This window comes from Chrysochloris asiatica, unplaced genomic scaffold, assembly GCF_000296735.1.
Source record: "Chrysochloris asiatica unplaced genomic scaffold, ChrAsi1.0 scaffold00043, whole genome shotgun sequence".
In the NCBI taxonomy this organism is placed as follows: Eukaryota; Metazoa; Chordata; class Mammalia; order Afrosoricida; family Chrysochloridae; genus Chrysochloris; species Chrysochloris asiatica.
Genome location: NW_006408561.1, coordinates 21,641,479 through 21,653,107, shown reverse-complemented (window position 1 = coordinate 21,653,107; position 11,629 = coordinate 21,641,479). Strand labels below are relative to the sequence as shown.

Below are 11,629 nucleotides of genomic sequence, written 5' to 3'. Positions count from 1 at the left end.
ATCTCCAGCATCATCTCTATCACCAATTCATGATATTTTCCAACTAGTGATCCTTCCTGTTTGTTTCCAACCTTTGCATTCCAAGCACCATTATTTATCAATACATCTTGATTGCATGTTTGATCAATTTCAGACTGAAGAAGTTGGTGGTGGTGGTGGTGGTGGTTGTGTGCTGTGGAGTTGGTTCCAACTCATAACAACCCTGTACAGGGTTTCTGATTCTGTAAATCTTTATGGGAGCATGAAACCTCATCTTTCTCCCACGGAAAAACTGGAGACCTTGAGGTTAGCAGCCCAACTCGTAGCCTCTACGCTACCATAGCTCCTGAAGAAGTTGGTAAAATTCTTCAATTTCATCATAATTGATGTTAGCGGTTAGTGCATACATTTGAATATGGTGTGTAAATTTGAATAATAATGGTATTAACTGTATGGATATAATTCTATCATAGATAACATTATTCTTCAAGATAGATCTTGAAATGTTCTTTTTGAAGATAAATGTGACGCCATATGTCTTCAATTTGTCATTCTCACCATAGTAAACCATAGGATTGTCAAAGTCAAAATGGTCAACATCAGTCTATTTCAGCTCCCTAATGCCTAGGATATCCATATTTATGAATTTCATTCATTTTTTACAAGGTCTAATTTTCTTGGATTCATACTTCGTACATTCCATGCTCCTATTCTTAATGGGTAGTCCTGGTGTGGTGCTGTAGAATAAGCTTTCAAACTCAAGGTTAGTTTGAACCACAAGATAGGTAGTTCAAACTCACCAGCCACTCCTGGGAAACCCTTTACGTGGTCAATATGAATCAAAACCAACTCGATGGCATTTAACAGCAACAACAATTATTAATGGACATTTACAGTTATTTCTTCTCATTTTGTCACTGAACTAGAGTTGATTTTTAAAAGAGTGGGCAACAATGCAAAAAGGTCAAAGAGCATTCATAATTTGAGGACTTGAAAATTAGTAAATTCTAGCCTTTTGTGGCACAAGACTATTCCTGATAAAGGAAAAATTGCTTAACCTTTTTTTTTTTTTTTTTGAGAATTAGACACCTTTCACCTGGGCAAAAAAGAACTAAATGATTATTTTTCAGAAGGAAGAAATGTGATTTCATAATCTATCATTGTTATTATTTTTTAAAGCATCTGCTTCCTTAATGGTGAAAATTTAAACTGTGTCATACTGATTTTTTAAGAATAAATTCAGTCATGTAGATTTCATCATCAGCTGCAATAAATTGTAAAGGAATGCATTAAAGGTTTTATTTCTCCCAGATTTTCTTCGTACATGACAGGAGAAAAGAAGACATTTTAAAATCAATTTCATTTTCCTACCAAAGGACAATATAATCATGTTAATTTTCATATCTGTCAGAGGCACAACATTTTCGGACGTAGGTAGAAGTTTATGAGCACAAAATTGAGAACAATTAGCACTCAAATTAATGTTACATGAGATTCAACATCTGGCAAGTGTATTGTCATTTTGGGTCATAGACCACCTGCTAGGCTAGATGTTCATACAATTGCAATTTACTCTGCATATAAATGGAAAAAGAATTATACTTCAAATTCTTTTTCTAAATTTAACATACAGGGCTCTCACATTTCAAAACTTTGACTGAAAATTAATAATGGATCTAACATCCACAGAAAGAGACATACAGGATCAAAAGTTACAGAACACACTTTGTATTATAAACATACTTTATAAAAATTAGCTATAATGCTATTATTAATTTTTGTAATCCATCTAATCATTACCAGTATTAATATCAGTCTCCTATTTATTCACCATATAGCTAAGGGCAAGAAGAGGTCAAACTTTCAAAGTTTTTTGGTTCTTTATATATGGCTGCTTTTGGCAACATTGTATGCAATGTCTTCCACAACTCACTACAAACACCATTTTATACACAGCACACCCTAATACTAACTTCTGGACTCTAGGATCCCTGTTGTTGTTGTTAAGTGCCGTTGAGTTAGTTCTGACCCATAGCAATCCTGTATAGGGCTTCCAAGGAGCGGCTGCTGAGCTTGAACTGCCGATCTTGTGGTTTAAATGACTTTGCAGTCCAGCACACTAACCCACAGCGCCACACCAGGACTCCCTAGGATCCCTAGGATCATTATTATGTAGGTCTTAAAATCTTGGAGGTTCACCACAGGAATCGTCTCTGCACTCTAGAAGCAGCTGCTGATAGAATTCTTCAGGAGACCTGTGATCCATTGTCTTCTGTGCCCAAGTTAGGCCTTTGTCAAAGGAATGCTTAGAGCAACTATAAAGCCTGCCTTACATTCATTCTAGGGTCTTGCCAAGCAAGGAACCCAGCAACCTCCAGGTAGAAGAGCCCCAAACATCACCATTAACATGTGCCAAGGGGCCTGGAGCTTTCTCAGTTAGCAAGCAAATCCAATGAAAGAGCAAACAGTAAGCAGGGAATATAGCACACCTTGTCCTGCCCACTATCCCTAGAGCACACCAATTCCTGCAGATGCCACAACTGAGAAATATGAAAATCTTATATCATGCTCAAGGACATCCACAATCCAGAGAAATCTGATGACTATACATAGGAGGAGTTACCTAGTGTACCTTGTGTTTATACTCAGTTTCTTTTTCACATACTCCTGGTATTGGAAACTTCAGTAAGACTGGTGAGCCCTTCCCTTATTTTAAGGAGCAAGACAGTATTAGGTTTAAGAAAAAAGGATGTGTCTGTGATTATCTGTTACAGATTTCAAAAGCAAAGACCCATCCTGCACTTTTGAAATTGAAATGAATAGCATTTTCAACTGGAGTTTAGAAGTGACAGATGAGGGAAACCCTCAATGGGGTGGATTGACATACTGACCACAGCAATGGACTCAGACATATCATCATGAATATAGTGCAGGACTTGGCAACGTATTGCTCTATTATAGTGAGGTTACCATGAGACAGAGCCTGCTCATTGGCTACTAACAAAAGCAACCTAGAAATGACCTATCTTCTAAGAAAGAACATTAAGGCAATCTGTAATGCAAAGCACCAACTAAATAAGCACTGTACTGTATCCTGAAGGAGCTCTGGTAGCGTAGTGGTTCGAGAGAGAAAGATGAGGCTTTCTGCTCCCGTAAAGATTTACAGCCTCAGAAACCCTGTACAGGCTCGCTATGAGTTGGAACCGACTCCGTGGCACAAAACATCAACTGTATCCTGATGTTGCACTGCAGAATAAGCATTGGATTTCTAACTACAAAGTTAGTGGTTCAAACTCACCAGCCACCCCTCGGAAACCCTAATTAAGGTCACTGTGAGTCGGAACCCACTCTACAACAACTGTAACCTGCATATTGTTGTTATGAAGTGCCGTTGAGTCAATTTCGACCCATAGCGACCCTGTATAGGGTTTCCAAGGAGGAGTTGGTGAGCTTGAACCACCAACCTTGCAGTACAAATGACTTTGTAGCCTGACGCATTAGCCCACAATGCCAAACCAGGACTCCAACCTGCATGTAAAAGTGCTTAAAAGTTACTCTGCTAGTTCCAAGAACACTGAGCCTTTGATGTGCTTTTCTAGATAGGGCATATACGTGTTCTATCTGGAATTCTATCTGGAAAAGCCATCTATTTACTTACATTTCCATGTATCTATACACGCTTTCCATTGATTTTTACAGAAGTCCTACATTGACACAGAGCAGTTTTTATTGGGCAAGTTTGTAACATCTTGAAAGTCCAGTTTTATCATCAGTAAGGTGGCCACTTAACCACAAGAAGGTTGGCATAAGAATGCACTACAAGGTTATTGAATGAAAAATAACTTGACAATGTTTATGGCGCAGAAGTCATACCAGATAATTCAAGCTGCTACTCTCACAGTCAGTAGTTCAAAACTACCAGTGGTTCTGCAGGAGAAAGATGAGGCTTTCTGCTCTGGTAAAGATTTACAGCCTTGGAAATCCTATACAGCATCACGATGAGTAGGATGCTCCAACTCCACAGCACATAACCACCACCACCATCATTATTAAGAGATTGTCATTGTTAATTACTGTTAAGTCACCCCATGAACAATAGAATAAAATGTTGACCAGGTCTTCAACCTCTTCACAATCAGTTGTTGGTATGATCAAATTCATTGTTGTCTCCACTGTGTCTTTTGAGTGTCTTCCAACTCAGGGGGCTCATCTTCCAATACTTTATAAGACACTATTCTATTATGATCCATAGGGTTTCATCATCTAATTTGAAAAGTAGATTGCCAGGCCTTTCTTCCTAGTCTGTCTTAGTCTGGACGCTCCACTTAATCCTATCTGCTATGAGTGACTCAGGTGGTATGTGAACTACCAGTGGCACAGTTTCAGCATCATAACAACATGCAAACCATCACACTAGAACAAACTGACAGTCAGTTGGTAGATGAAGGTATTACTTATCTAATTATCAAAGAAAGACTAAAGCCACCGAAAGAAATTACTATGGGCATGGTTTGTTTTAATTATAAAGGAAATTTCATTGCATATATACAATTCAAAACAGTGAGCTGCAGTTTGGTTTTGAGTTGATTTCCAGAAAGTTGAGATCTTTAGTTTGTATTTTTGACCACTTGTTCCTTATGCTAGATAATGTTACATGGTTTTTCAAGGAAATAAAAGGCTATTGTAACATAAACTTTTTTTTTTGCTTCTTTCTAGCAGGGTGAGTTCAACAAAGTCCTTTGCACAGTGAAGCCTGGTTTCTTTTGGGCTCTTCATTTTAAAACTAAATTATTTCATATCAGTGAATAAGCAAGCCTGTTTTAAGAAATAGAAACTATTTGTTTCCATTTAATTGATGTGACATTGTTTACTGTTAAGCATTTTCATACTTGTAATATTTTTCAGTCATTTATTGGTATTACCAATAGATACCAAAGTATTCAAGCTAATACAATGTTTCCTAGTTTCATATTTGTTGTAGATGAGTTTACTCTTAACAATTATTTCATAAATAGATTGTACTGAATCTTTATAAGGATTTCATAATTTTCAGGTGATCCCAGATCTGCTTATTCACTTGTTTTCCATTTGATTTGCCAATGATTTTTCTAGAAAATCTAATGTGCTCTAATAATCCAGGCTGTCTCCATATTAATTACCTCTGTATAATTGAAGATATTAAATGATGTCATTTTGAATTAAAAAAGAGAAAGACTAAAGCATCTTTAGCACAGTGTCCCATCGGTGTTTAAGTGGTTAAATGTTTAGATATTCCACATATATTTCAGTCTCTATTTGACAGAAGTCTGATTTAACCAAAATTTGCCAAATAATTTATTATAGCGCTCTTCAAACTATGCTTTGACAAACCTGGGTTGTTGGGCCGCAGGCAGCTATTACATGTAAAATGTAGAATGGAGTGCAGTGGTGAAGGGGGGCAGGGGAGTAGGTGTTCCAGACTGCAAGCTGAGCAGCTCTACTTATCAGCTTTAAATATGAGACTCTGAGTAAATTTGAGTTGGAACAAAGAACTGTGCAGTTTAAAAGGGGTAGGAAACACACTTGATTTACTGAGTCTATTATTTTTGAAAGGAATATTAGAGGTAAATAGTGAAGGCTATATTGGAGCTATACCATTTGCGTTAAAAATTGACCTTTAACTAAGTCATAATTCAAGAATATTTGATATTTCATCTTTTCCCTTTTCTGGCAAAGTTAAACAGGGAGGGCTCATTAAAACACTCTGTTCATCATCCTTCATTTGAAAAGTCTATTACAACCCGCCAATGCTTTCTTGACTCCTGATTTGTCACTGTAGGATAAGCACTGGACTGTAAACTAAGAGGTTGGCAGTTCAAACCCACTAGCTGCTCCTTGGCAATCCTATACAGGGTTACTATGAGTTAGAACCGACTCAAAGGCACTTAACAACAACAACAATGCTTCGTAACTCAAAATGGAAATATATTAAGTTAATCTGGCCTCCAAGAACCCCTAGTTGACATTTATACCCACTCCAAGAGCAATTCAGAGTCAAGCATGCCTGAAGTAATTTGTAGTAGTCAGAGTTTTGGTCTCTGAAAACAGACTGCCTGAGTGGGACTTCTGCTTTAACCTCCCACAGTCGGTGTATGTGGGCAAATTTCTTCCCATCTATGTTCCTCAACTTCCTGTCTACAAAATGGGAACAAGAAAACCACCCTTATAAAGTTACTGTGAGGATTTAAAAGCCACAATACACATAAAATCCTTAGAACAAGGATTATCAGAAAATAAATGCTAAGTAAATATTAGCTCATAAAGTCCTTAAGAACTATGTTTGTTTTAGAATCATTTTTATGATGCTTAAATTATTTTCAATTCTAATGCTAAAAGTCAGTGCATTTATTATATTAAATTTCCTTTTGTAACTACAGGAAAGAGGTTAACTAAATTATTTAGCATTTTATTTTAATTCTCACTTGGCAATCTTTCTCTTATCTTTCATATAATATTATTTTCTCAAATCTTATACTATGAACAGAAAACTCAAATTTCTTTAAAAGAATCTCACAAACTGGCCCCGAATGTCTATTATTTTGAAGATGAGGAAAGGTAACCATATAACATAGCCATGTTTTATTACTAGGCATATGCTTAGATTTCTAAGAAAAATATTCTTAATTGAAAATTTTATTTTGATATATCATCATTTAACATTTTGATGCACATAATTTTACTTTGTACTTTTAATGTACCTGTTGATCTCTTTTTTTTTTTTTTTTTGCAAGACCCATTCACAAAATCTAGAAGGAGAAAATGCTCTGAAAATAATAAAACAATAACAAAACTTCATTGTTATTTTTCTGTCATTTTTTAGATCTTCAAGGGCTTCATGTGTTGCCTCAGACATCTGACTGGTCACCTTTTCCTCCACAACAATATCTCTTGACTCTTGGGTTCAAAAACAAAGAAGATGGGAAATTTTTAGAAAAAGTATCAAGTAGAAAGCTTCCAACATTTACAGGTAAATCACTTGGATTTATTATTATCTCTCAATACTGCTAAAGGGCAGAAATTGTGTTGTAATCACAAGACCTAACATAGGGTAGGGCTTGATCTCAAAAACTATTTTGGGGGTTATAATAAATTCTTTCTACTTTTCTTTTGACTTAGTTAGCAATATCTGAAATTATAATTCCAGGAAAAATGTCCCCCAATAACAAACAGTCCTGGAGAGCCCACCTGTTTCACTCCAATCATCTCATCTCGACCACCACGTTCCCAGTGTCTCATCAGAGGACACTTAAAGAATGCATATCTATCATAGGACCTAGTCATAGTACATTTAAGAATCATCTTTAAATAAAAAAAGATAGAAGAAAATTCTAACAAAATTATTTTGTGAAATAAAAAAATATAGCCAATGGCAAGATTTAAGAGCCTGGAATAGCTGTTATTATTTTTAAAGCATCAGTTCCACTTTTCTTTCCTAATGCAATTAACCAAGAGCTTAGATCTCATGAAGGATATTACAATTAAATGATGAACAAAAAAAATTAAAGAAACTGTTCACGTAGAGTTGAAGTCTCAAACTTGTGGGCTGCATTCACGACCAGGTTAAATTTATTCCTTCAGCTCTACCCACATAATTAAGGATTTGTGTTTTGCCTGGCAATGTATCCTCTGAGGCTTATCTCAACTTGGAGCTACATTCAAAGTCAATGGGATCTGCACACTTGAATAACACCTGGGAGGAACAAGACAAGAATCAGACACATTTATGACAACATTTTCTTACAGCTCAGGAAAAACATACTCTGCAGAGATAGGTGAATTGTTATAGGCTGTCTCTTAGATCTCTCAATCAGGAAACACAGCACAATGAATAAATGATAGTCCTCTAAAGGGCAATGTCTCCTCTGCCTTTTCTCCTCATAGAGCTTTCATTGTTAACACGTATGGTCTGGGGATGGGAACTAGTTTCTATACTAAAGATTGTGTACCTATTAACATTGAGATGTCTGTTTATAGCTTGCTAAAGAAAACATTTTGTATTGGAAGTCTGGAAATAATAGTAAAAAAAGTTATTGCTACAATTTTTAGAACATAAAACACCTTTCGGTCTGCTAACCAGAGATGATACTGTCCGACACATGGAAACAATGGGGAAGCGTGTCTTGCCAATACTGGATTTTATTAGAAGCACCCAGTTGAATGTAGGTATATGAGACTTTTTATTTGTCCAATGTACTAATATTAGAGAATTCTAGAATTATGAAAAGTTTATGGTGCAAATATTGCAAGTATTGGAGGATTTTAGAAACATTCACAGTAAATCTTATTTGCAAAGCCAAGCAGATTTTCACTAATGATTTTATTCCTTTTATATTTTAAAGCTTGCTACTCTGCAATTTCCAGATTTTTTTTAGGCTACTATCTGTTTAAAGAATCTTTTATTTGTGTCTTCCTAAATTCCTCATTTCAAATCAATAGCAAAATTTTAGCTAGCATAATGTATTCCCTATTTCATTTACAGGGCTATTGCATGTAACCATCTTGTTACCTACACAAGAATTCAGAACTTTTCAAACTAGTGCCTCCACACCGTACTGATAAATTGGCTGCTACTCTAAACACATGAGTCCTAGTGTGGTGCTGTAGGATAGGCACTGGACTGCTAACCACAAAGTTGGCAGTTCAAACCTACCAGCCCACCTTGAAAACCTGTTATACAGGGTCACTATGAGTCAGAACTGATTCAACTGCACTTAACAACAACTCTAAACATTAGCAATTGATTTTGCTGTAACTTGAAGGAAGATTAGCTAATCTTTTTCTATGATTCAAAGATGTGCCTTTTCTATCTTTAAAAAGGTCCAAAATAAAACCCAAATTAAGCTGAGCTATTTTATAAAATTTAAACCATTGTACTGAAAGTACATACAAAGAACTGCACATTTACGAACTATAAAGCTGCAGATTTCCCTTCTCTTAATATTTTTCCAAAAGGTCTTTAAATTGGAAAATTAAAGTATTTTATTCTTGTGGCTTTTGCATTATATCATGGATTGGTTTTCTTATCTTACAAAGATAACCAAGGGGGTCATCACAAACAGCTACTTAGCATCTATTCAACAGTATATCTACTCAATAACATTATTCAGCATTTTCAAAAAGCGACAGAAAAACTATTTGCATGATTTGTAAATCTATGTATTACAAATACAAGAGCATATTTTACTGCGCTTTCTACCTTATTGCTTCCTTATCCCAACTATGTTCCATTCAATTGTCTCTACTACATATTTCCACGAATAATAAATGCATCTCATTGATTTTATTTCATATTTTAGAACCTCAAGGTATGCATTCAAATTCATCAGCCATGCCTCAGAAACCCTCTATAGGGGCTCTATGAGTCGGAACCGACTCAACAGCACTTAACAACAACAACTTCCATTCATCCTCTGTCACACCCTCTCAGACACACAGACATAAACACACACACATACTCTTACCAACATTTCCACCTTAGTTGTGGGGCATCACACACTATCATGTTCATCAAATCACCAGGCCCTTACCAGAAGTGGAAATTCACTAACAAAAATAATCACCAGGTAGTGTCATTTCATCTCACTCACACACGGTTGGCCAAGCAGAACTGTCGTGTTGGGTGTTGGGGAGGTGATCTGCCTGTGCCCAGGTTCACCTTGTTACTTATCAGATAACTGACCACATCTTCTGATTACTGTCTGATGCTGGCTCAGATCTCACATCTCACAGGGCAAGAGCAGATTGAGCTTATCTGGGCACAATGCTTTTTTTAAATGTTCTTAATCCGTTTATCCACATCTCTCAAAGGGCGTCTGGTCACTTGGAATTTTGTCTATGCGTATAGTTAGATATTAATCTGTCTATAAAAGTCTTAGACACCATAATTAATAAGATTCTTACCACATAATCAATAACTTCTCTAGAATCAGTCTCAGTATTGCTTTGCTAACTGCAAGAGTTTCATCAATTCTCTTATGTCTGCTTTATGGGAGAAAAGTTTTTGGAAGACTGTCTTTAAGAGTTTTAAGCCTGATGAGTTCCAAAGACCACAAGTATATTTGAATATTGGCCTCCCAGATTCTTTTTATATGCCCAGTCAGTGTCATAAAACAGGGTTGAATAAAATTGACTACAAAGGTAACCTAGCTTAATGTAGCAAGCAATGAATTGATGACTAGAATTTATTTTTACATGATAGCTTTAACTGTGGCCAAGTAGTCCTCAACATTGTTGATTAAATCCTCGAAAATCTGTTTTTGGTTTTTTGTTTTGGTTTAGTTTTTTCTTGTAGGTTGTTATATACCATCCTCTTGAATTGCTAGGTGTGGTATTATACTCATTATTTCCTACCTTAAATTGTGACACCTGCAGGTGAAGACTTGGACCCAAGGCTGTACTACAGTGATAGACCCCCACTTAGGGTACATCACTAAACCTCAGAGTTCTTTGTTGCTTTTTTTTCTCATATAGAATATGAGGTTGATATCAGCCAAGTCAGCTTTCCAGAATTGACTGAAGACCAAAAGTATAATCCATGTTGAAGTGCTTTGTAAAGTGTTGCAAATTTTAGAAGTTTTAACTACTTGAATTCATTTTAACTTTGCCTTACCAGACTGTTTTATAGATCTCCCTTTTTCTTTATATGAGTTACATAATTTAAAATTACATATTCCCCTTCTAAGATGAAAATTGGGCTAGTGTCCTGAATTGAAATTATTTTCCTTAGCAGTAATCATTAATTTGTTCAGATCCACACACACAGGCAGATTGGAGAGGCCCAGCCATGAAACACATCCGCAGGACTTCTGTCTCATTAACAGGCTCCAACCAGGAGCTAACCAGCCATATGTGTTGGCAGAACAGAGCAGATATCTACGTCATATCCATTGGAAGACAGTGATCAGGAACTTATCCTGAAGAACTTTAGATTTTTCCATTCTCCTTAACACTCATGATTGAGATGGGATTTTACTCTTCCACTTGATTAAGGAGTTGTCCTCTTGCACCATCTACATTTCCTTCCAGGTCTAATGGCTAAGAAATACACTTTGTGTCATATATGTTGAGAGTTTTTTTATTATTATTCACTTGGCAATGATCCTTAATAGAAATTCCTTTGGAATATAAAACTTTGTTGTTGTTGTTGGGTGATATTGAGTCGGTACTGACCCATAGCAACCTTATGCACAGCAGAACAAAACACTGCTTGATCCTGGGCCAACTTCACTACTATTGCCATGCTTGAGTCAATCGATGCTGCCACTAGGCCAATCCATCTCGCTGGGGGTCTTCCTCATTTTCTCTGACCCTCCACCTTACCAAACATGATATCATTCTCCAACGACTGGTCCCTCCTGATAATATGTCCAAAGTATGAGAGACGAAGTTTGGTCATATTGGCCTGTAAGAAGCACTCTGGATGTACTTCTTCTAAAACGGATCTATTGGTTCTTTTGGCAGTCCATGGCACTTTTAATATTCTTCCCCAACATCATAACTCAAAAGCATTAATTCTTCCATGGTCGTCCTTATTTACTGTCCAGCTTTCTCATGCATATGAGGTTATTGAAAATACCATGGCTTGGGTCAGGCTCACCTTAGTCCTCAAGCT

The 11,629-nt window shown here is 36.4% G+C and overlaps 1 protein-coding gene across 1 annotated transcript in view; it reads left to right on the top strand.

The window, feature by feature from the left end:
• The window catches only part of SPATA16 (spermatogenesis associated 16), a 398,638-nt gene that overhangs the window by 313,980 nt on the left and 73,029 nt on the right, over positions 1-11,629 (top strand). Inside the window, exons 6-7 of the mRNA XM_006861849.1 lie at positions 6,839-6,985; positions 8,065-8,177. Coding sequence (XP_006861911.1) covers positions 6,839-6,985; positions 8,065-8,177 — 260 coding nt within the window. The remainder of the gene's footprint in view (positions 1-6,838; positions 6,986-8,064; positions 8,178-11,629) is intronic.